This window comes from Chelmon rostratus, chromosome 24 (genome assembly GCF_017976325.1).
Source record: "Chelmon rostratus isolate fCheRos1 chromosome 24, fCheRos1.pri, whole genome shotgun sequence".
Taxonomy (NCBI): Eukaryota; Metazoa; Chordata; class Actinopteri; order Chaetodontiformes; family Chaetodontidae; genus Chelmon; species Chelmon rostratus.
The window spans coordinates 8,447,931-8,474,761 of NC_055681.1; the positions used below are offsets into that span (position 1 = coordinate 8,447,931).

Sequence of the window (26,831 nt, forward strand, 5' to 3'; positions counted from 1 at the left end):
TACCTGTCAGCAGTCAGTCAGTATAATAACATTCATTGCTGCAGCCCGTCCTGCACTGCCCGTTCCAGCGATGAGGCCTCTCTTCATTTCCTCTTTGGCTCGCCACAGTTATTATTGCTTGGCTTTGGTGTTTCCTCGACTTTCAATTATCCTCCCTCTCGCTTCTTCTATAGTACAGTGAGGCAGGTGCCCAGGCCTGGATACACACCGTCGCTGCATTTGTGTGTGTTTGCATCTGAGTCTAGAAATCTGCACATTTGAATACCCCGAAAATAATAAAACTTTTATTTTTCATTCGCACAGTCTGAGAGCATACAGAGAAGTAAACATATTTAGAGGTAAACATTATTCCCAGCTCTGTGTTCTCATTGCTTTTGAATTCAATTTACACAGTAGTTCATGAGGTTAAAAAACACTGTGCCCATTTGAGATTGGGGGCATTATCATCCATACTGAATGAACAGATAAAAATGAGAATGTGTTTTCAGACCTATTTTTCATTTTTCAAGGTTTAAACTGTACCTGGGTGGATTAATAATAATATTGCTCCTGAAACTGTGACCCACAGGCATCACATCAACTTCATCTTTTTTTGGTATTCTTTTGTCCAAAGCCACAAGGATTTTATTTTTAAGAATTTCTTATTCACACAGCTCTACACTCACCTGAGGAGCTGCCCAGTACAACCACCACTGGTCACTGAAGCAGCTGCAGGTTAAGTGCCTTCCTCAAGGACACACAGACTGTGGCTGTTCAGGGAGAGGAGGAACATTACTTATTCATGTTGCCTGTTTGGATTCTTACAGCTGATCCAGGGGTAAAAACCACTTAATCTCGCAGCAACAACACAAACCTGCATCTTTAACCTCCAGACTATCAACTCTCTGTTTCCACTGTTTCAGCCTGACAGTATCTTCTCTCACCTCTGCTTCTGTCTTAGGAGAGTTCACTTTTTGGATTATGTAGCACGTTGTTCTGCTTGTTTTCTTCTTTTACAAATGAGATTGGTTCATTGATGCAGTTTTATTGCGTTGACCAATTCACTCTGCACACAATATTATAGGGATGCACGATAATTATTGGGCCGATAGTTATCGGGCCAATAACAGGAAATTATGATGTCATTCCGATAAGTCCGATATCATGACGAACAACCCCGATAACATATGTGTTTTTGTCAGCACGGCAGTGCTTTGCTCCCACTATGAGACCCGAATGGCCTGCAGTGAATGCTGCGTTCAAGTGACGTTAGCATAGCATCAGAAAAACTCTTTCTCACTGGGAAAAATCAAGAATACCCCCTCATGCCAGAAAACAACTCGTTAACTCGGTCATAATTTTGCTAGTTGCTGACTTGAATTAACATTCGCAATATTTTTTCACATGTTACACACAAAAATAGAAACATGAACTTAAATAGGCCGAAAGAACGACTGGCAAACGAGGGAACGGGGGAATGTACTTTACACCATGAATGCAGCATGCGGCACAGCGTGCTTATGAAAACAGAGTTCAGACTTCTTCAAAGTTTCCGAAGAAGATTGTTCGCTGGTTATTCGTAACAAATGTTCCCAGCGAGTTCCACAAGGAGGGAGAAATTGCACGAGTTTTAATACTTCAAACCCGGTCAGCCACCTGAAACATAACCACCGCTTTGACGGAGTTTGGAAAGCGCCCGCTAAAGAAGCTAATGTTAGCAAGCCAGCCGCAAAGAAGCCACCGGGACTTACGTGTCGGCGAGGCTTTCGAAAAGTCCAAGAAATTTGCCAAAGATGACCCACGGGCTAAGGTTATTGAAGATTTAATCATGGACATGATGGTGCTTGACTTACTATGGACTGCCCTTCTTCAGTTTGTTTACATAGATAAGTCTAAGTAAGGGTTCATGTATCTTCCTTCAGGATGACATAGAAGCCCGACGCGATGCTTCTCTGTCATGGGAAACTGCTCACTATACATTATCCCGCTTAGAACACGGCTTATTACTAAAGCATTCAATAGTGTGACACAAAATAGTGATTAAAACATATTTTATTGATTTAAAATGAGTCTACTCTTGCCTGTCACCGCTCTCACTGCGCAGCGGCTCTGAAAGTAAACACGTAACTCTGCGGCGGTCGGCTAGTTTAGCTGTAGTTTGCGACTGTTATTTTTCACAAAATGGATGAATATTTTTCCGACTCTAAGGTGGTGGACAATGACTTTGTTTACGATAGACGTCCTTACCGTTTTGAGCCGGAGTACACGGATGAGGAGCTTGTTGAAAGGAGGATGCGGAGGCAGAGAGAGGAACAGCTGGCCAAACAACAACAAACGCGTATCTGCTGGCCGCAAGTCCCACTCTGAGCAACAGAGGCATTCCTCCTCTGTTGTCATCGATGAACATTGTCCACAAGAACACCACCAGTTGCCGTTTAATCGTGGACGCGCAGCCGTTTGTTGTTGTTTTGGCCAGCTGTCAGTGTGTGATGCCAGTGTGTGATGTCACCATGTGATGTGATGTCACCATGTGATGTGATGTCACAGTGTGATGTCAGCATGTGATGTCAGTGTGTCATGTCACAGCGTGTCATGTCACAGCGTGTCACGTCACAGCGTGACGTCAGTGTGATGTCACTGTGTGATGTCACTGTGTGATGTCACTGTGTGATGTCACTGTGTTATTTCTGATGTCACACTGTGATGTCAGTGTGTGATGTCACAGTGTGTGATGTCACTGTGTGATGTCACAGTGTGTGATGTCAGTGTGTGACGTCACTGTGTGACATCACAGTGTGACATCAGAAATAACACAGTGACATCACACACTGACATCACACTGACATCACACACTGACATCACATGGTGATGTTAGTGACGTCACGCTGTGACATGACACGACATGTCACAGCGACATGACACATGCAGCATGCGGCACAGCGTGCTTATGAAAACAAAGTTCAGACTTCTTCAAAGTTTCCGAAGAAGATTGTTTGCTGGTTATTCGTAAAAAAATGATCCAAGGGAGTTCCACTAGGAGCGAGAAATTGCACAAGCTTTAATACCTGATCAGTCATCTGAAACATAACCACCTAACCCACATAACCATCAAGCGTCTTTTGAGGTGTTTAAAAGTTTATGTGCTTCCTGTTTGATCACAATCATGGGGTTAATCTAAGACTTTTAGCGGGCATATGGCATAAAAACTCCCATGAGTTTGTCTAAATCTGTGTAAGTATGAAAAAAGAGTCAAAGTCCCCCCAAAACTGGCGAAACCGTGTAGATTACACGGCTGGTTAAGCTGCAGTAAATAAACAAGTCGGGGAGGCTGCGAACTTGCTTCACACCATTATTCTTCTGCTATGAAGCTTAAATATAGACATGGATCAATTTAGCTGTGGCTTTTTTTCTGACTAATTTCCCCACAGAGTCCAATAAGGAAAGACATTAAGTCAGCACAGTATTCCACACCACACCGGAGTCATTTAGCGAGTGCTGCAGTCCATAACAGAATGTACACAACAACACAAGTGAGCTCAGATGAGACTCAAACATTGACTGAGAATAAACAGATGATATTTTTCTGCATGGAGTTTGAGAAGTCGTGGTGTTTGAAGAATTTTGATGACACACTACAAATGATTCATTGAACCAGAGTTATTTCAATTATAGTATGTCTATCTAAAACAATACAGGGTTTCTATAAAAAGAGCTGTCGTGTTCTAGATAGAAATAGCTTCAAAGTCAAGCTGTCTGCACTTAGCCTCTCTTTTATGGGATCAGTTGATAGTGCGAAGATTTTACCCGTGTAACATCAAAGGTGTGCTGCCGTGTGAATTTTGCTGGCGTCGCTGTCAGGTGTGATTTTGTTGCCATATTTTCCTCCCGTCGCTCATATGTGATGTGTGCTCCTGTTTTTTGATTTGTGCAGGAAGGGGCAGCAGCTGGAGTCGTCAGAGCAGTACATTTTCAACAAGCTGGAAGGTGGTCGCAGCATGTTAACCATCAGCAACATCCGACAGGGCGACGGGGGCACCTACACTTGCAAGGCCACCAACAGGGCAGGATCTCAGGAGAGGGAGCTCTTCCTCAAAGTGTTTGGTAAGGATGTTGGCAGGCATTGAATCAAGGCTGACAATCAAACAGACCAAACAGGAAATCAGTGGGATTGGATTTTAAGAGATAAAATAAAACTTTGGGTTCCCCGTGGCATTTTAGAAACTGCTGTGCAGTGTTTTGCCATCTGATGAGCTTTAAATGCAATACATTATTCATATTTCATTGCTGCACCAGTATCTTAACCAACATGCCCCCACTAACGCAGCTCCCAATGCTGCTTTAAAGCAGGAGGCTGTTGTTAATCAGAATCTCCAATTTGACATAAAATGCATGATGTGAAACCTTTAAAGATACAGCCATCTTTTTCTTGGATCATAGAAGGAGGAAATTCTTGTATTTGTCACATTATATGAAGGATTTAACCTTTGTGTCTTATTGGGGGAAGGATAAACAGCATAACTATTTGAGAAAAGAAAACAAATGTGTGTTGGGAACCTGGTGTGTTGTGATTTTGCCTACTTAAACTGGATTTAATGCGCCACTGATTTTACCACCACAAGTGTGAATGGGCTGTGCTCTTTTCCCCAAATTAAACTCTTCATCACTAAGTGGAATCATTTTTATTTGCTACAGATTATTCATACACATGAATGCATGCGTAGGCTGTGTTGCTATTCGCAGTGCTGTGTAGACCCCGGCCAATAACAGCGTTCAGGATGCGAGGTCGGGATTCCATAAAAACAAAGCGGCCAAAACGTAAGCATGCATCCAAGAGGAAGCCGCAAAAATGTGAATCTAAATGTTGTAGCTTCCGGTTGTTTAAAAAGTTTGTTTTCATTTTCCATTATTTGTCATTTTATGTTCCTCCAAAGCTTTTAAGTCTAATAGCATTTCCCATGACAGTGAACTGTGTTTTATGTTGATCCATAAAGCTTTATTGTAAGGACCTCCACAAATTCCATTCCATAAAAAACAGTTTTTCAAAATCACAAATGTCTAAATATGGCCCTCAGCCCACCACAATAACTACTGCGTCAATATGATATATTCCTGCTGAAAGGAAATATTTAATTTATCACTTTATATTTCATTTACTGTCCTAATAAAAAAATTCAATTTCTATTTTCATAAACCTGCGGGCTATTTCCTCACAGATCACTCTGATAGTGCATATTCCGCTCATGAAAATGTATGGAGATTTGTGCTCGAGTCATCAACATCCTTTCAAGATGTGAGAGGGGCTTGTTCTTCAAAATGCACATTTAAATGAAGGAGTTAAGAGAAAGGGAGGAGTTCTGCTTTTCACCGTGCGGTGGGGAAGCGCAGTTGTAAGTTAGTTTTATTACCCTTGACAGCACAGGCAGGAGGAGTGCAGGGTTTTTAAGTCAGACAAGGTGTGTGTGGAGGAGCATGTGTGTGTTCATTCATGTGTAGGCATTGCAACACGCTGTGAGGCTCAGCACTTCATATTTAACTTCAGCCATGTTTCCACTGTGGTTTATCATTATTCAAAAACAAAAGCTTTGACCTCCCGCCATGTATTATAGTAGTTTAAGTCACATTTCACATTGGCCAATACTCTCATGCTGAATGCTATTAACTTAATACCATAGCCAAAGGTTTTAACACTAGTATATTGGTAAAGCTCTGTAATTACAAACATTACAGGAAAGCTTAGACAGTAGATGTAATAAATGTCTCCTTTCTCAAATATATGATTACATGCTTATCTGTGATCAAATCTGTGATCAAAATGAGATGAAAGATGTGAGTTATGATTAAGGATGGGAAGAAAAAGGAGAATGTATATCCTGCAGAGAAGAGTTAGCATTTTAGAGCAGAGGACGGGAAATGAGTTGTTGCAAAGCTGCAGCAGCTGCTGGATATTCACTTTCACAGATGGGTTTCTACACGTACACCCATGACCATGTGTTGCCGGAAACAGGGTTCTGTGGCGATTCGTTGCTTGAAGCCTATTCATTCCTGTTTCACATTCATTCACTTAAACACTCTCACGTCTGGGGGTGCACTGTCACTACAGTGCCGCCTGGCTGCTTTGTACAGTCACCAGAGACAGCAGTCCCGCCAGGTACTCTCAGCTTGTCTTGATTTTAGGTTCTGCATCATTTGGTTCCATAAGAAAAAAATCTACCATTAACAATGTTAAGAAATAGCTACATTGCACACAGTATCCTGGCTAGTTCTTAGATATGGTAGCAGCCTGGCTCAAGGGATGGTTGGTCGATCCACCACTTTGGTCCAGACTGAGATATCTAATTAGCAAACTAACAGCCTAAACTTACATGATGAACATGGCAAACATCAAACCTGCTAACCATCAGCATCTTAGCAGTGGCACTGTGAGCATGTTAGCATGCTGATGTTAAGTCAAAGCACTGCAGCGCCGAGGTAACGGCAGACAGAGCAGCTTGAATGGCTGCAGGCTCTCAGTTCATTCTCATTTATTGCTTCAAAGGGAAAATACACTATTTACATCTTAAAGAAACAGCAGCATTGCCTTTTTGGGCAGTTTTTGTTTGGTGTATTTTTCATTGTTTCTGCAGAGAGTGTAACAGTTTGAGAGCAGATGATTTTTCAGCTGTCCGAAGCATCAACGGTAAATGTTTTGGTAAAAAGAGCTTCTTTCTAAACACATTTTCAGCAGCATTTAGCAGCCATGTAAGAAGATTTATCAGAAGACGCAGAGATGCACATCTCTCTGCAGACAGGAGCCTTAGAGTCCTCTGCAGTCAGCCTCAACTTACATCTTTCTATACTGTTGTCAGTAATCGGTGAAATGCTGCATCATCTTTAATGGTTGTTCAATGCAAGTTGGCTAAACATATCATGACATTGTTCTCTTTCCATTTTTTTTCTTTTTGTTGACTAGAAACACATAATACACTATTCATTATGGAAAAGATAAGCAGAATGAGACTAGACAGCAGAAGCAGTAAATTACATCACTTTTTCATTGCTAAATAACTAATACATTGTGTCTGGTGGTGGTTTCTCTGTTAAACCCACTAAACTTTGTGGAGTCACAAAGTGGCAGGGATGGCAGGAGAGAATCTGTGTTGACATTTGCTTTGTGGATCTGTACAGCTGAAACAACAAATACACACATTATCATTATCAGAAACAGTTGGTACCATATTTTGTTTTCTGATACCTGTCAGTGTGCAAGATAAGAGCTTCATGTCAAATATTGCTATAATGCTGTACGGCTGCAGAAGAAAGCAGCAACTGGGGCCTTTTCCTGCATTAGCGGTCTACAAGCAAGCAAGAAATGCTAATGTAACATTAATAATACTCTTTAGTCTGTCAAAAGCTCAGCTGTGTCACATTCTGCTTCAACACTGCCACCATTAATGACAGGGTGAGAGCAAGATTAAGCCTGATTTTTATGCAGGACTGACACTCAGAGATATTTAAATACACCATTTACAAGTTTAATTATTACAATACCTATAATTAATATAATCAAGTGTCATTATAGTTATTAACGAATGCCAGAGTAAAATACCCTTGTTTTTAATTACACTGGGTTAAAAAGAAACTTACACATCAATGAAAAGAATAAACTCCACTCTGTAATAAATACTCCAAACCTGGAAGGTCAAATTAATTCTGGATTTTTATCTTTTAGCACACAAATGCTTCTCAGTTATCTCTCATTTAGAGCTGAAATGTTTTCGATAATGCCTTATTAATAACGCTCCCTGCAGAATGTTTTTTGCTTGATAAATGAGACGTATTACATTTATTATTTGCATGATGAAGGGCATCTGGAGCAAAATGGCTGCAGATAAGGTGATGATGAAGAACTGGTTCAGACCGGTCTCAGGACAAGTAACAGTTTTGTCTGTGCATGTGTGCGGGGCTGGGCTTTCTGTGTGCATTCATGTCAGGTTATTCAGTAAAAGTGTGTATGTCTGAGGTTTAATAGATGTGGATGATCATCTTAAGTGCTCCTCGCATCTTCCTCTCTGCAGAAATCATCTTAACAAGTCATTTCGTCCCATGAAAGCTTCTTTTTCCAGTTTATGTTGGCACGGCTTTGTATTTTGTGGTTCGGTAAGGCTCTGTTCTTAAAACACTGAAGGTTCTTGCAGGTATAGTGGTGTGTCTGTGTCTGTTCGTATGTTTGTGTGACCCCATGATTTCACAAGCTCCCAAAATCCCTAGAGATGGATCCTCCACCCTGAGGTGAAGCCATGTGAAATTGCCAAACACTCCCCAGATCCCCCCTGGGTGGTGTTAAAAGCCTTCAATACAGTAGTCACTATTTTCCATTCACTTCCCTTTTCCTTTCAGATTTTATGCCATGCTACTTTGCAAGTAGCCTGTAAAGGACTTTAGTGCAGTGTGTGTGGCGGGGAAAGAAGAAATCCATGATTCATGTGACATGCTCTCTGCCCTTGACATGCATGGTGTTTCAGGGCTTGCTTAGAGCATCTTATCAGGAGGAGGCGGGGGGGGGGGGAAGCCAGCACGCTCTGCAGCACTCATCCTGGTGCTCGCTCGGCGTCAAAAGCGATTCACACGGTGCTGGAGAGGCATCCTCCCAGACCAAAAATCTATACTTATTTAAAACAAAAAAAAAGCACACTGAAGGTGAGGTGGTTTTGAGATGTTTTGTGCTTTAAAACTTTTATAAAGTCAGCTTTGCTGTTTTCATCTAGGACAATCTATAGGCCAAATAGGCCAGAAGACACACTTTCCCTCTATAGCGTACAACTGCAGTGTATAAATGATCTTGGCCTAGACTGTCAGCACCAAACTCATGCATCAGCTCTGTATTTAAACCCTGTAGTAGAGCCTTGATCTGCCCTCCCTTATGAGCTAGATCTTTGACAGTTTCACTCCTGCTCACTCTTTTACTTACCTAGTCCCCCCCCACCCGCTTTTCAATCTCACTTCTTTACTCACTTATCTCATTTTATTTTTCTCTTATACCCTTCCTCCTCCCCCTCGTCCTCTGTGGCCTCCAGTCCAGCCCCATATCACCCAGCTGAAAAACGTGACAGCCGTAGAGGGCAGCGCCGCCATGATCTCCTGTGTGGCTGACGGCGAGCCACTGCCTGACATTTCCTGGAGGAGAGCCAGCGACGGGAAGACCTTCGTGGATGGAGACAAGGTAGAAACTGGTCCATCTGGCTGTGTGTGTGTGTGTGTGTGTGTGTGTTGTGCACATAACTGACAAAGCATATGTACTGTAGAGTATAAATGGGAAGAAAAATCACCCGTTTTGCTTTAAAGCATATTAGATAGATCAAGGGAGGCCTACTTGTACTTCAGAATCAGAATCAGCTTTGCACATACAAGGAGTTTGACTCCGGTTTAAACATTGCACTCATGTCCTTTACATTAAACAATCAACAATCAACATTAAACAATATATACAAAGAATGATGAGACAAAAAACTACATAATTAAATTTACAGTGTGTACGGAAAGCTGTACTTTTTACTCCAAATTTGGTGTTTTTGAGTTTTCTAATCAACCACAGGATCAATTGTTCCTTTATAGTTTGAGAAAATGCTCCTACTTCTCAAGTAAACAAACTATTTAAAAAGCCTCTTGGATGAGATGGAAAATGCATCGTCACAAAGCAACTAAATTGGGGAACGATTCATAAAATATAGAACCATCATCTCCCTGCTGGTGATGCTAATGGTCACATGTTGGGGTCAGCATCAGGAGCTGGGATGTAGCTGGTTGTTTGCTTCACTGTTTCCAGTGGAAACAAGATGACAGTGTACCGTCTTCACTGAGGGGAAACAAAACAGGAGCTGATTCTTCTGCAATTTCCTGAGTTATACACCTGTTCACCAGCAGAAAACAAACATATTGATGAACCGAACACCAGTTTCCACCAGTTTGATTATCCAGCATGGGCCAATAAACAATGTCAATATTATCTTGCTGCATTAATTGTGTCGTATTGCATTTCATCTATTCTGAGCTACAACCTGCTATTTTTTTTATATTGGGAAAATTGGACTATTTGTTCTTAGTTTGGCTGCGCACTACAAGAAAGAGCCGACATTAACCGGTAATTACTTGTATATGTCCTCATAAAAGTAAAGGCAGACATAATCATTCCCATCTGCCATACATGAATTGTTGCAATTAGAGTCATTTATAGCTGGCAGGGCTGCTCAGGGCCTGTCTGAAGGCAGATGCTAATGATATTTATATATGAGAATTCGTGATCCTTCTCTTTGCATTCCTTTTTGAGCTTAGCGCTCATGTTATATACAGAAAGCCATAAGCCAGTACAGTGCATTTGCTTTTCCTTTCTATTACTGATGAACGGAGCCTCAGAGACTCTTATAATATCAAAGCTGCCCTCGAACAAAACATGCACATTCACCTTGGTCCATGTTTTTTTTACAGGGAGTGCTTAAATCCCTCGACTTTGCTGAGATTATTATCTCAAGGGAAATCAGCACACGCATTTATTTTGATTAGCCCTCAGCACAAAGAAGCAGCAAGGACCTTGAAGTTTTCAGAGCAAACGTTCATACTTTCAGTTCACACTTGGTTTGTACCTCCCTTTGACTCGCCGACATTTTATGTAATCCAACTTAAGAAAGATACCAAGCTCCTGTTGTGTACTTCTCTCTCAACATCCATTATTCACTTCCATAAGAACAGCCTCACAAATCAGAAATTGAATGAGGTGCAGCCGCATTTTCCTGGAAAAGTAATTATTCTTGAACGAGCTGCCATCAGTGTCAAAATCATATGCACTTTCCATCACAGCTTCTCTGGCGAGGGGCTGAAGCTTTCGCAGAAGCAGTTTAAAAAAAACAAAGATGGCAGCCGTTCTTTTGCTCGGGAAAAAGGTCACCGCAGAGATAAATGAATGTGTGCATTGGCTCGAATCGCTCGGGTTGATAAATCACAGCCGAAAATGAGAGTAAGTGCTCCTCTTCCCACAGCAAATGCAATTATGGAAATGCGTAGTGCAAACCAACACACCTAAACATACGCAAAGACAAACACGGCTTGTGCAGCACGAGGCGTGATGGATGGCTGTAGTCATTTCGGTTTAAGGCGGGATGTTCCTCTCTCAATTTGCTCTCCAATCTGCATATCCAGCCTGTGCACGCTCCTCTCTTGTTGAGAGACATTAAGCTTCAAAGGGCTTAGTTTCACTCACTCCATAATGTTGCTCCATTTTTCTCTTTCTTTGTCAACTGACACCTTGACCCTCAGTAAGAGAACGTAATGGGATGCAGTTCTTGGAATTTAATTATGAACTGAGGTCAGATTTGAGTCGGGGTATTGTTTCACTCTTCTGGTATTGCTTCGCTTACGAGCAAGGTTAGCAAACTGCACTGCAGCCTCCCGTCTATTCATGCGAAACACCCAGAGCTAAAGAGACATTAAAAGTCTGTACTCTTGCTTAGCTCAACGAGCTGCGTGTGATTCAGCAGGCTTCAGCTTTTGCAGAGCTTTTTAACCTTTTCCTCAACTAGTCAGAAGTCAGCCTTGGAAGTGGATTTGTGCTGGTTTGAGCTCTTATCAAAAGACATTCTGTGAATAAACCTTTAAAAAAAAAAGCAGACTCCCGCAGCCACCGACATTATTGTTTTTTTTCCATTCAATATGTGGTCACAAAAAATTGCGTAACATCACTGTTAATAGATAGATAATAGTGATGTTCAGCTAAAGACTGTTGCTTCCTTGCTGGCCTTCATGTTTCTCAACATGAAAGCCATTATTATATATGTCATTTTGTTGTTGGATGAAGTAGTACAGTAATCATTAAAGTGGTGCAAATATGGGCAGCCCGTGTTCAACCCCCACACCAAACTGGCAGAATAAGCAATGCCTGCCAGGATTTGACTAAAGTGAGTTTCCAGCCTCCCTGACATTTACTGCTGACATTTTTAATATCTGAATTCTCCAGCATTTGGACTGAAGTAACACAGGAACAGTCTCCATAATCCCATTTGAGAGATTGGATTCGAGATTTGGCTTCACATGTTCGCTGGAAACGCACATTCTCATTTTTTTGAGGTCATATGGATCAGATAGGGACAGGATTTCATATATTTCTGCCTTCCTTTTTCCTACCTGCTTCTCCTTTCATCTCCCGCAGATCCTCTATTCCCTCAACTTCCACATGTCTTTGCCTTTTATCTCTGTGCTGTCATGTTGGCTGCCGTACGTATGTGTGAGCGGGCATGCAGCTGCAGGAACACGTGCATGTGTCCGCGGGCGTGCGTGTGACTCGCTGTTGTGTTCACGTCTGGCCGCTTGCCTCGTCGTTCAGCTGAGCTGCATATCAAACAGGCTGCGCTTTCGGGGCTGAGTTCGTCTCTAGACAGACCCTGTCAGTTAGGCGAGGGGGGGTGGGGGTTAGCGAGTAATTTCCTGACTCAGAAGCTCCCTCCTGGAAGATTTCCTCTCTCTCTCCTCCCTCAACTTCCCCATTCCTCAGCATTCCTATTCAACACACACTCTCCCAATCCCATTGACCTCAGCTGGCGAGGCAAACAAGCAAAGTGTGCAGTGGCAGCACAATGAGACCAGAACCGAGCCTCTAAAAGCCGCTTCACCTCATTGGTTGATCGTATAACCCCGATAAGAGCAGAGATAAGCAATTCTAAACAGGATACTGCTGAAGCAGTCTACGAGTGACAACATAAAGAGAGTGTGATTCAGAAGAGGGGCCCTCATGGCCGAGGCTTATGAGGCTTAGACACATAATGAGTATTAGTGGGGGCATTAGAAGGGGCTGGATGTGCATTGATTTACTGTTGAAATCTATGGAGGAGGTGTGTAGAATATCCACCGACCGATATCACAGGCTTACTTATCAATATGCAAATATACGTAAGTGGTTGGGAACACAGACACACTCAAGAGCTCGTCAGTGTAGACACAACTTAAAAAGTAGAACAAACGCTTCAACAAAATATGATTTTCATATGAATAAATATCTATTTTCCCTCCTTTTAGAGTCGAGTGTGCTGTTTGTCATATAAATAAATTATGTATTAGCATTCACATTATTGGACAACTTGTTGTCTAAACATACAAAAGAAATCCACCGAGCAACACCTCAAAAATCATCAAGTTGTAGCAGTTTCACAAGGGATTACGTGTGACTGTTTCTAATTATCAATCTTTTGAGGTGTTGGTAGGCAGCTTTTGTTACCTCTGGGCAGGGCCAGGTTAGCTTTTTACCTCTGTTTCCAGTCTTCATGTTAATTAAGCTAACAGGATGCTGGCTCCAGCAGCATACAGATGTGACAGTGGCATCAATCAACTCATCTAACTGTCACAAATGTGAGCAGTTTAGGGTATTTCCCACAATGTCAGACTATTCCTTTAAACACTTATAGCCCTTTCTTACACCTGCCGCCGCAAGTTTCCGCCTGACGCAGTTATCATTGTCACAGCCAGCGGCCATGTTGTGTAAGGAGAAAATGTACTTGCCCCCATCTGTGCACACACAAGTGTGTTGGTTAACAGAAAGCAATTGGTCAAAATTCAATGGGGCAGTATTTTCCTGCTAATTAAAGGCTGAAATATTCAGAAAGTAAGATCTTTGGTGAATTCCTGCCATAGATGGTCTCATTGCACGCTTTCACTTTGCACACAAGCAGATCTGCTTCCTCAGCAGTAAACCGTTTGCTTCTCCTACATGAAAAATCTGTCATTTTAATAGCAAATCGCCAGGTGTAGGTGCACCAGGCTTATAAAGGCAATGGGAAATGAATGGCTGAATTCATGTCACACCCAAAACACACCTTAAGAGACTACGCCTTACTCGATGTTCATATGCTACTGATCATTTTAACAAGGCAGTAAGTCAGACGTGTCAGTTTCCATAATAATTTCAACTTTGCTGCAGTCATTTACAAGTCAGGACTGCCTACATTATATGACATGAACTCAGTTTAACCCCAGATCTTTCCTTGAATAAAAAAAAATGTTGGTCAGAAAATGATGGTTTAGAGTTCCTGCAGCAATATCTTACTGTATATGCAGTATGGAGTGAATAATAACTAGTATGAACAGTGAGTACTTCCAGAGATGTAAACTAAAAGACAGAAATCCAAGATGGCACACACAAAGAGAGTGAGAAAAACCGCAGGACATCAACAGACGCAGACGACCTGACAACTGAAAGAGGGGAAACACAAACTAAATACATGAGAGGGAAGGGGGTGAAGGGACGGGTGAAGCTCATCTGCGATCACCAAGGAAGCTGCAAAAACACACAAACAAGATGCTAATTACAACTGCAGCAACAAAACCCTCCCAAAGCATTGTGGGATATCCCTTTGCCTAATAGGCTTACTGGAGCCTGATTTGACTCTCAGCCTCTTTATTATTGTTTTTTTTTTAGTTGTAATTTCTTTATTCGGAACAAACTCACAACACTAAATTGAGTACAATCCTACATTAACTCTCAGGCCACGAGCTAAATGGCTTCTATTTTTACTCTATTAAAGTTGTTCATCGAAGTTGCTTTAATTGACTAATTAGAAGACAAACAGTGTTAGCAAAAACAAGTTTATCAGAGAGATGGATGTGTTTAGTAATCAAAAAGTCATGATCAGGATCAACTGTGCATATGCCTTTGTACGTAGATTGGTGTGTGTGTGTGTGCGCGTGTGTGTCCGCTCTTCAAATGATTTCCTGATCGTGTTCATAAAACATCTCCATGTCAGCAGGCCTATTGTAATCAAACCTCATTTTCCTGCAGCAAGCAGCTCCAGCGTGTGCACAAGTGTCTCAGATTATACAAGACGGTCCATTTCAGCATTACCTGGCAGGGACAGCATAATCATGATATGTTGCTGCTGTATTTGATAGCCATGTCTTTTTGTTCACAAAGGCTTCCAGAGCCCGGGATAGATTGCCACCATAATGTATGCCATGTGCTGTTTGATGGGTACTTACACTGAAAATACCCCACGGCACTCTCATACTCTATGAATAATAAGAAGAACTCAACTTAAACTGTGTTTCCTATTCATGACGTTGCCTTGTCTGTGAAAAGAGAATATACAGTATATATATATGGACAATATAGCAAAAAAAACTTTCGTGGCCTGTGTTCATCTGATTGACTGAAATAACACTGATACAGGACTTTGCAAAGGCTCCTCTGCATGAATGGGAAAAATGTATCTTGAACAAAAATGGCTGAAGATGGAATGGTGACATTTTTTTCTTTTTTTTTTACCCATTGTATGTGACCTTCAAATCCTCTTTCAATCACAAACAAAACTCGTAAATGCATCATGGGCAGGACCTCTGGAAAGTACTTTCTTGGGGGTGACAAAGGTTATCTTTCAGGTAGCAATCTGGGGGCTACAGCCGTATCTTGTCTGCAACAAGGATGCTCCTAGGGTGTTTTTTCTCATTACGAGTGAATGTCGATTACGGGAATGATAGCCTCGTCTGCTGTAATTGACCCGTCGCTTCAAATTGATACCATCTGTCTTCATACAGATGTAATGACCTTGTAATAAATCGACAGCTTATTGCATTAACCCTGGATCTGTGTGACAAGTGACTGTTGCCTGCAAGTGGGGTCAAAATGGATCAAGGGTCTGCCATTCAGTCCCAAGTACAAAGTTAGCCGAGGAACTTTCTGTGAATGACTCAGTGGCTGGGCAGGTTTTTGCTTTGTGTTCGCCTGCTCACAGCCATTTCTCCAGCTTTACACAATTACAAGTATGAATGTGGCTTTTTCTTTAAATATAGTATCAAAAATAAATTGGCAGCCATATTATGCAGAACAGCTATAATCATCCCCTCCTGTGTCAGCACCCCGGGTCTGAGTGATTAACAGCTCATTCTGCTCTGAAATTATATTTTTGATCAGAATTTCTTACGGCGAACCACTCATTAAAGTCAATAACTGGTTGAAAATTATAGGGACCCGAATGCCAATTGTATATCACCGCAGTGTTTCCATAAAGCCTCACAGGTAGAATTTCTGGCCGTCTCTGGCTTGGTACCTTAACAAAAGAACATCTACTTTGAGAATGTGAGTCCTAACTTTATTTCACAGACATGGATCTATTTGTGTGATGTTACAGTGCAGGTTGTTGTTATGCCTGACAATATGTTGCATATGGGTGTGTTTGTGTCTTCAGAGTCAGGACGGTCGTTTTGAAGTCCGCGGCCGTCACGGCAAGTCAGTATTGACCATCAGCGGTGTGAGGCTCACCGATTTGGGTCGATTTGACTGCGAAGCACTCAGCAGGATCGGAGGTCATCAGAAGAGCATGTTTCTGGACATTGAGTGTGAGTATGCTTATTATCTGATCAGTTGTTTCCAACTGTTTCCAATTATTCCTGCTAATTAGACCGCACACACTGTCCTGAGCAGAGGTATAATCAGGCAGGTGAAGTGAAAACACCTGTGTGGTTGTACTGCGGACTTGTATTAACATTATGTACAATAATCAAACCCTTAAATTAGAACCATAACAAAAAAAACAGTGAAGAAATACTTTTTTTTTCGTTTTTCTTTATTCCTTAAATTTTAACAACGATATCGCTATTGACACTTTGACATCACTTTATGTAGTACAAATCCCATGAGATGCACCCGTCATTGCTGTATAGAAGTTGTCAGCCCAAGTCATGAAATAAATAAAACACTAAAGCTTAACTGATTAAAGTTAGAGATTTAAAGAGATATTTAAGACCCTGTTTTTGCGTATTCAAAATATGTATTTAACACCAGCCATCACAAATTTCTTTGAGTCTACAGGGCAATATCTCCTGATTTTTCTGGCAAATAAGCAAAGTTACAGTGAACGAATGAATTAATTTTGCCATGAAATCACTGTGAGTATAATTTACACAGTATATATATATATATTGTAGGGGTAAACAGGACATAGACGTCACTGTCAGTTCTTAAGAAACTGGGGTTCAGTGTGAGTTTAGTGCAGCCGGGGAAAAAGAACCCAAATGCATCAGGATTTGTTCGTTTTTATTTATTTTGAAAGGACAGTAGTGCAAATGTCAAAGAAATACCAAAAAATGAGTATTTGGACGAGTGTTTCAATTATTTCCACCTTGACTAGATTTAAACATTCAAAGCACCAAAACATTTGTGTTTTGTGCAATAGTGAAGCAACAACACATCGTCCTCGCTTATCCACAACTCACTCTCCATAACTGCTGCCGCTGACTGGGATCCTTCCCAAAAAACTGATTTAAAGGACGCAGGCGCCTCTTCCAGCCATGGAGTTTCATTTGTGTTTGCCACAGTGTAACTGACTCACACACCAGTCAGTCTGCTTGTACAAACCTCCAGGGTGAAATCTCACAAACTCTGTGAACTTTGGTTTCGCTTTTCGTTCATCAGTCATGAAATGCCAAAAAGACACAGAAATATATGTCCCTGGAACTGAACTGGACCTGACAAACATTTGACAGCTGGGACCGGCACCCATGCAGAATTTGGGAATGTCGGATCTGAACCCGGCCAGAAGAGATTGACAACGATTTCACAGTTGAAGTTCAAAATTTCATCCATGTTGAGTTCTAATAGTTCTTTTCACACTGTCACACTGTTTTCTTTCTGCAGATCATTATATTAATACAAACAGCTCACCCCCTCAAAACCCCTGCACTCACTGCACAGCACACACAGCCTTCAGAAGGGTTAATTAGTGAGAGGATATCATGCATTGCCTTTCGACAGTTCCCCTACTTCCTGATGAGCGCACCCACTCCCCAGTGTCTGAGCACTGGTAGTCTGGGGTTATATGGGGCGGCCTATCCCCTGCCTAATGAGCTCTGAAGCAAAGATCTCCATTTTGGCCTCGGAATGATTAGCGTCATTATGAGAGCGGCTCAGTTTCCCGAACGAGACCGATGGGAGGTGCTTTTTTTTATTTCAATGTTTTTTTTGGTAGCAGTGTTTCCACCTTGAAGCTCAGAGGAACAACAAAGAGAGGGGGCAGACAAATAAATATATTCAGAGAGACAGTGGTTAAAAAAATGAAAACTGCATCTCTGATGTCATGTGGAAAGCAATTTTCTCCTCCTCTGGCTGAGGTGACTTTTGGGTTCATGGATTCCCTTCAGAAACTGTTTTGCATAGTTCTTGAAAGGTTGACATTTTGGAAAAAAGTTTGATGGCAGCCTCATGTAGGAAAAACAAATCTCACATGCATGCTCCCACTCTCCAACCATGAAGCAAAGTTGCTGTCATTATACTGTAAACTTGTTTTGCCGGAGCCACAGTTGACAACTCGCTCTCAGACTCGACTCCCACTCTGTAGAAAGACACAGGCTGTGAGTCTGAGTGTGGCGGGGCTGAGCCAGCCGTTGCCACCAAACTAATGAACTCATTTACTAAGTCACTGCGGGCTGCAGGGGGATAACGCGTCCTCGGCTGTGACAGGGAGCCAGGCATCAATCTCTTTAATGGAATCCTGCAAGCGAGCATAAAACAACCATAATGCCTCTCCGACTGAGCTGGGCTTGCCTGGGCCAAAGGAAATCTGCACGAAGCTCGCCGTCCATTACTGCCCTTCCTATTTACTGGGGCAAACGAGCTTCTGTTTACATCCTTTATTTTTTTATTCTTGGGGAGGTGATCGTAACGAACCCCCCCCCCCCCCCAGCATGAGGTGACTTCAATTAAGTTAGTTTTTCTTTTTAACATTGCAGAGGAGGTTTGGGAAATCTTAATGAAATGCTTTTTCTTCTCCATTTGAGGCATTTGTGGGTTAAGCGTCCGCAAGTAATTTTCATGTCTTTGATCATACAGCTCAGCTTCACCTTTGATTTGAGCGTTTAATTGGCTGTCACAAATTCCAGACACACCAACGGTTCCTCTTTCAGTAATCCAGGCCTTGGTTAAGCAAAAGGCTGATTTGCAATCTGAATGAGACAAGTGCGAGAGATAACATCTCTATGTTTTGGACAGATATACCAAAGTTCCTGACCAACCACACCATCTATTACTCATGGGAGGGGAACCCGGTGAACATAAGCTGTGATGTGATGTCCAACCCTCCTGCCACCATGTTGTGGAGGAGAGAGCGCTTCACCATCTCTGCAGAGGGAACTGCCAACACACGGGTACACAGTGCAGCAGGGAAGTCTGTGCTGGAGGTGGGTACAAGTCCACAACTGTGTCTTTGCTCAGTGTATTAGAAGGAGAAAGAAAAGAAAGAAGGAGAAATAATTTAGACTCACGGAACTTATAGTGGGACATTTTTCACTAGATGGCCTCGAAAAAGTAATGGACCAACCCCCAAAATTAATCGATAATTCAATAAAAAAATTCAATCGATAATGAATAATCCTAACTTTCAGATCTAATCAAAATAATATATGGGTTAGCCCAACCAAATTACAGAAAAAACAATATATTCGGCAAGCTGATACGCAAAGCAACCATGCCCATTATTATGCATAACTTAAAGCCTTAATATAATTTAAAAGAGTGAGCTATATAAAAGTACAGCATTTTAAAATGGGGGTCTATGGGGACTGACTTGCTTTCTGAGCCAGCCTCAAGTGGCCATTTGAGGAACTGCAGTTTTTGGAGGTGGTTGTTGCTTGCAATAAACACATCATTGACATATTGTCTTCAAAAAAAGTTTATATGGCAACCATGTTGGCAAGCAGTTGCCTGTTTACACCCCAAGCACATATTGATCCGCATTAGTTTTGAAAAATAAGAGAGATGAGAAAAGTATCTGGCTTTTTAGCTTCTGAATGCTCAACCACGTTCACCTGCGAGTTGCTAACTGTCTGCTGGGCAGGTGGTGCCAGGTGTTGATTCTCAGTGGGTCCCTCACTACAAACAACACCTTTCATAGTACCCACAGACATTTGACCCATAGTTAACATGAAAAGATTGATTAGTGCTGCTTTAAGTGTGATTCTTTACTTCTGTGAGCAACACAGAAGAACTCCATTCACCTCAGCTGTCCATGGAAGCAGACATTATTATATTATTTGCATGACTAGAGACAATATCAATAGAGATGTGTAAGAAATATATATACATATATTTTTAATAAGCCATTTAACTTGTTCAAAGATGAGGGGTTTTGCTGGTTCTAGGTGACTCCGATGTCGGACAGGGACTTTGGCCGCTACAACTGCACAGCCAGGAACAACATTGGAGTTCGATACCAGGAGTTCATTCTGGCCCAGGCAGGTGAGTGTGCATCCGCTATTGTGTGGCCCCTTTGCCTCAGATAATGAGATTGGTGACTTCATTTCAAGTCCAGAATGTGTGGAGTCAGGGATCCCACACCTTTTGAATCACAGCTCTCGCAGTAACTCTGACTGTTCAACTGCTTTCTAACCCTCTACCTCTCTACTAATGGTAATAGCCTTATTTGCAATTCTCAGGAAGATAAATTCCACAACAACTCCCAACCCCTATTCAGCCTAACCTAATCTCAAATAGTGCCGGCTGATTTACCATACCCCTCGCTATTTACTGAAGTACCCCCTAATTTACGGTAGCACAGGCCGATACACAATAGTGCAGTCCAATTATCTTTAGTGCAGATTGAATTGCTCTGGCTAAGGAGAAAAATAGTGAGCAAAAAGCTGACCTAATATGTAGTGTTGCAGGAAACAGTGTGTTCTGGAAGTTGTTCCAATACAACACACACACACACACACACACACACACACACACACACACACACTCATATAGCTGTAAGAGTTTGAGCCAGTAATGGAGACTCATAAGAGAGATGATCTCCGGTGGAAGCTGCACGAACTCATCACTGCTTTGCTCACTGTCTTTAGAGCCTTGAGTAAAAACCACTCGAAATGTCTTTTCACGTAAATAAGTTTGTAGTTTGAGTCAAATAGGGTCACAGCTGAATACATCAATATTGCACTGATGCTTTCAAAGTGAGAAACACACTTAAAAAAGAGCAAATTTGTTGGCTTTCAACAACTAGTCCAAGGACAGATAACAATGCATGCTGCAAAATGATAATAATAAATGTTGTTAAATTGCTTACCAACAGTGATTTTAGCAATAATTTAAATCCTTAGTTTGATTATGGGGACGGTAGTGATCTAATAGGTAGGCATGTATCTGTCAGCAGTATTAAAGTATCTTCATCCTCAGTTAATAAATGCATTTAATGGCACTGTGGTTATTATAGTGCAAATGTGAATGCATGTGCATGGTTTTAAAAAGGGGACTGCTGATTGTTCCGAAACTCCAGGAGTGCAACACGTGTCTGAAAAGACCCATCCCTCTGATTGGCTAGTGTTCATTAGGGTAAGGTGGTTGGTTAGATGGTTCCGGTTTGAAAAAAATCAGAGCCAATCAGAGGAGGAGTAGGGGCGGGTGTTTGCAGACATGAGTGGGGAAAGAAATGTCAGAAGGAATTGTAAGTTTTTTTTTCTCTCAATGTAGATAACTTTTAATCTAAAATTAAAATATATATATATATAAAATATATATAAATATATATATGTATATTTTCTTATTTAGTCAGTAGCTCCATAGTTTTTGTGGAAGTTGTAAGAACAATTAATGAGACTCATACAGCCTCATCTGTTCTGCTTTCCTGGACAGTCAGCATAGAAAGCAAAACAAAAGGGGTTTCAAATCAACAGTGAAAATGAAGTAGTGCTGTTGTGACCTCAGTGGATTTAGCTATTTATGCACGAATAAAGGTGCATTAAGTTGTGTGCACAAGCGTATGTGTGCATGCAGTTTTTCTTTGGGGATGCCGTTGGACACAATAATAGACATCTCAAAACAGACATTTTTATTTCAAAAGAAATTGAGTTAGTATGTGCTTGCCAGAGCTTTTGGCATGGAAAACTGTGCACCCAGTTTCAATAATGGAGATGTTTCATGGGTAATGCACTGGTGGTTGGGCTCATTTTTCTCTTTTTACTCAACATAAAGGAAAGAATAGTCAGATTCTTGACAGTAGCCTTTTTTTTTTTTTTTTTTTTTTTTGCATCAGCCTCCCTCGTGCTGTCTTGCTTTTATTCATAAAAGTTTTTGGATTTTCAGAATAACTGAAGCTCCTGTAACCAAAGAGGTGGTTCAGGCGAGACCTACAAGCTTCCGAAGGAAAATAATCAAAATGCTGTGTTTGACCCACGTCATTATTGTGTCTCTTCAGATGTACCATCAAATCCATACTCAGTGCGCCTCTCAGCCGTTTCTCAGCGCTTGGCGACCGTCACCTTCATGAAGCCCGACTCGCATGGCGGCGTTCCCATCAGCTACTACCTGGTCCAGTATAAGGAGATTGGTTCGCAGGACTGGAGAGACGTCAAGTCGCACAATGTCCAGAGTGAGTGGTTCATATTCACTGAATAACTTGAACAGCCATCATCATTCGTCTGAACCCAACATCTACTTCCATCTCTGTTCCCTGATTGTGGCAGTTAATTTACATCATATGATGAAAGAAAGAAAGAAAAAAATAATACCTATGAAATGATGACTTCAATGACTGTTTGTTTGTTTACTGGATTGGCAGTACAAACTGAAGCAGTTTTCAAGAGCCTGCTAATTGATTTTTAGACCTTGTTGGGCTGAGTGGAAAACAATGACTGTCTGAAGGAAAAATTTCATCGCTCAGAATAAAATTAAAAACTGTTATCATTTTTAGTTAAACTAGCAAAACTGTGGTATATTTCTTTAAGACTATTGGTACATTGGTTTTGCATGGCAGTAGTTATAGAAAAATACCTGCTTTTAAAAGAAATGAGCATTATGTACGATAGCATTGATAATTTGGTAACACTATATTTAGGTACACATACTCATACTACTTGTTTGTTAGCATGCTTATTAGCAGCTTACTGGCTCTTTATTATTCATTATAAAGCAGCCTCTATACAGCATGAGGTGAAGGATGGATGGAAGGTTGGAAAATGGAAGCCAGAGGACGAATGGTAGACTGGTAAGCAGGTCTGACAAACCTGAAGGGCTTATCACTAATATCCCTCATTTCAGAGTCAATTACAATATGGAGATCTAGTGAGCTGAATACTAAACAGTAGCAGTTTAATAGTGTACGTAGAAATACTTCACATGTAGGCTAAGAACAAAGGACGTGCATGAAGGAGAAAGGAGGGAACGGGAAAAAATTAGAATAAAGCTTGATTGTGAATTTAATTTTCTCTCTGTTAAGTTCATTTTGACCCTTTACTCAAAATTAGGACCAAAATATTAAAATTGCCAGCTGGACTAATTACAAATCGGTAAGTGGCATCATATTATCATAGCAGCCACTTCAGATATCCTCGGTAGAAAATCCTTACACAATAAACTCTTCAATATAATGAGATGCTTGGACTCGTTTCATTTGAATGCTTTTACCCAAATTGAAATGTCTGCTTATAGCCTGGAAAGTAACCTAGCACCGCTGCAAATTGCAGAATTTGTTTTCAGTTCCAGGACGAAAGAACTGCAAAAGCACCTATTACCATTCAAGTATTTAATTTGTGCAGACTGACAAAAACAACAACTTTTCACTCAAGCTCATTACACCGCCGTCTCTCTGCTGCCTTTCTGAATAGTGAAGGTTATGTAAATAGACTCTTGTGACTGTATAATTTAAATAGGAATCTCTAATGTGCTTTGATAATGAGATTCCCTGTTTTCTTCAGTAAACATTTACGATATGTGACTGCAACAGATTACGCTTTTTTCACTCTCACTATAGTTCTAATATTCTTCATAACAATGTGCTTTGAGCCCATGGGATTCACACTCCCATGTAGTTTTTTTTAACATTTTTCAGAGCTTTTGTTGCAATATTGCTGTAGGTGAACTTTTTCCACTAATTTCCTATTTGCTACCAATTACAGTAGATAATAAACGGAATATTTACACTGCAAATGCTATTTTGCATTTACATACTAATAATTCTCTCATATTATTATTAGTCCTGTACTTGAGAACTCCAGTTTCTCTATGTGTTATATTTTTGGAATCCAGCTCATGCTTCCACACTGAATAATAAAGTAAGTAAAATTTATTTATATTGCACTTTAGTAGTACATAAAACGCAGACCTGTTGAATACAGGTTACCCAAACACCTGCCTGGACAGGTATGTCTTTAGCTGCCTTTAAAAAGGCTCCACAGACTCAGCAGACCGTAAGGGTGCAGGCAGAGGATTCCATAGTTTAAGTGCAACAACCTCAACTGCTCGATTACAATGGTCGGTGTGTGGGACCGACAGCAAATTTTTCTTATTTGACCTAAGAGAGCGAGCTGACGAGGAAGGGTGAAGCAGGTCAGCCATATATGCAGGAGCCTGACCGGGCAATGCTTTGTAAGAGTGTGGGGATTTTAACTGGATCCTATACGCAACAGAGAGCCAGTGAAGAGAAATATATAGGTGATGTGATGCTGTCTTTTTGACCCAGTGGGTAGTCTTGCAGCAGCATTCCGGTCCTGTATTGCTTGCAGATGGTCAAGAACAGACATACTAAGTGAGGAAAAAGGCAGAAAAAACAAGATCTAGTCAGCTGCTTGACGTCTGTCCGTCTATTACCCTTAAATTATGCAGTGTGCTGCAGAGGCAAGAGGAGACTTTGCATGATCATAGAGGCTACTTTCTGTGGAGCAATTACCAGAACCTCTGTCTTATCAGCAGTGGAATGTGAAAAATGTTCTGCCGTACAGTCCCTAATAGCATTCAGACAGTCCAGGAGCCTGGATAACCTAATTCATTCACTAGATTTGAATGAAAAGTGGAGTTGGCTATTAACTTTAAATAAATGATAAGCAATGTAACATCTGTGAATGATCTGTCCCAAGGGCAGCACATATGAAGAGAATAATAGGGGCCCCAGAAAAGAGCCCTGCGGGACACCACAGGACAGTGGAGAGGAGTCAGACACAAAGTGTCAACAAACAGCAAAGTATGACTGAGAGACTTGCAACAAATGAGCATGTAACTAATGTTGGATATCAAACCTGTAACATTATATGAATGTATGTGTATTCATTTTCAACTCCAGACTGTAGTAAATACCTCAAAAAGGTCTTGTTCGAGATGCATTTAGCAAAGCTTTGGTCATTGTCAAAAGTATGTGGACACCCGAATATTACATTCTTATGCGATTGTTAAACCTCCCATTAAGGCCTCAGTATGCCGTAACCAATGTATTTTGAATAGTCAAACAGAATCTGAAACACCATCCTCCACACCCCTCGAAAGTCAGGTGTGGGTGGTGTTTTGTATCATTTTAAAACTGGACTCGCTTTTCATGTGAACAACATCAACATACTATGAAGGGAAACTGAAAGTGTGTGTCATTATCCTCATTTTGCCGGTTATTGTGTCGACTCTCAGACATAAGGTCATGTCAGCTAGTTTGTTTCAAGCATACTGACACCCTCAATCTTCTGCCACAACAGCCTCCACTCTTCTGGGAAGGCTTTAAACAAGATTTGGGGCCTTAGAGGAGATTTTGCTCCCATTCAGCCTCAAGTGAGGTGGACCGCTGTTTGCTGATAAGGTCTCTGTTGGTCCCAGTCCATCCCAAATGTGTTGATTGTGGAGTTGATGTCAGGCCAGTCTTCCACTCTAAACTGGGAAAACAGAAGTACAGAGAAGTACTTTTACAGAAGTAAAAGCTGGTTTTACTGTAATATGACCATAATAACTTCTTACATCATGTCCAGGGGAAACACACACTCTTAAACATACCTTCAGATATGAAAGACAAACACAGCATATCTTTGGGAACAGGTTAATAGTAGAGCTGAGAGCCTTGTGATGTTTCTGCAGTCAGATTTTGTGCATTTATGAGTGGTTTTCCATTCACAGTCTGACAAACTGCAGTGATAGCATGTCACCTGCAGCTCTTCATCTGACCGGCTCTTAATGGCTGTTTAGTCTCTCTTGATCTGCTATGGCCCAAACCATGGAAAGCTCATTGTTGTAATGATTCGCTGTGCTCACCACATGATTCATTGCGCCACATATTTCCTGGTGACATGAACTCTGGTCCTGTGTCTCCCCAGCAACGGTGGTGCTGACAGGACTGGAGCCCAACACGACGTACGAGGTTCGAGTGGCAGCTGTCAATGGAAAGGGTCAGGGAGAGTTCAGCCACACGGAGACCTTCCAGACTTTACCCATCCGTAAGTCGCTTACACTCTTCCTCCTCCAGTGTGCCTCCGTTCTCCCCCCACACATACACACACACACACATAGCTCGTTTCATGACACATTCTTCAACACAAGAGCTTCTCAGCTCATTAGGATTCAACCCAAAAGGGAACTTCAGATGTATTCCAACAGCCAATTACACATGTACCTAATCATAATGACTTTTATTCATCACTACTATGGCTTTCTAGCAATTAGACTGTGTTAACTGTAAGCTATTGGCACATCCCAGCATTTCACAAATGTTGGCATGCAGGAGATGATGATCAAGTGTAGGCCCCAGAGTACAAAAATGTCAAATATTGTGTAAAATGAAATGGAGATGAAACAGAACATTTATTTGGATTAATACAAGAAAGCTGTTTGTGTCTTGATTTCATTTCAAAAAACAAAGACCTGATAGAAAGCAAACATGCTGCAAAATCTCTTTAAAGCATGAGCACCTTGCTGAAATGAGACGTGTTTGCCATCTAATGAAACTTTGGGGACCTTATATTTGAAATGGTAACAATCTCCTCATATTTCAGCGACATGAATCCAGATTATTGGAGCTAGGAATAGATCCTGTCAAATTTGTGTCTTGATGTGAAACTGCTGCATTAAAAATTATATACTGCAGGGGTTTTATGATAAGCATTTTATA

At 41.3% G+C, this 26,831-nt stretch overlaps 1 protein-coding gene across 1 annotated transcript in view; it reads left to right on the plus strand.

Annotated features, from left to right (window-relative positions):
• The window catches only part of LOC121627357 (neural cell adhesion molecule 2-like), a 270,448-nt gene that overhangs the window by 214,139 nt on the left and 29,478 nt on the right, over positions 1–26,831 (plus strand). Inside the window, exons 7-13 of the mRNA XM_041966221.1 lie at positions 3,911–4,080; positions 9,033–9,178; positions 16,176–16,326; positions 18,974–19,161; positions 20,122–20,218; positions 22,173–22,346; positions 26,041–26,160. Coding sequence (XP_041822155.1) covers positions 3,911–4,080; positions 9,033–9,178; positions 16,176–16,326; positions 18,974–19,161; positions 20,122–20,218; positions 22,173–22,346; positions 26,041–26,160 — 1,046 coding nt within the window. The remainder of the gene's footprint in view (positions 1–3,910; positions 4,081–9,032; positions 9,179–16,175; positions 16,327–18,973; positions 19,162–20,121; positions 20,219–22,172; positions 22,347–26,040; positions 26,161–26,831) is intronic.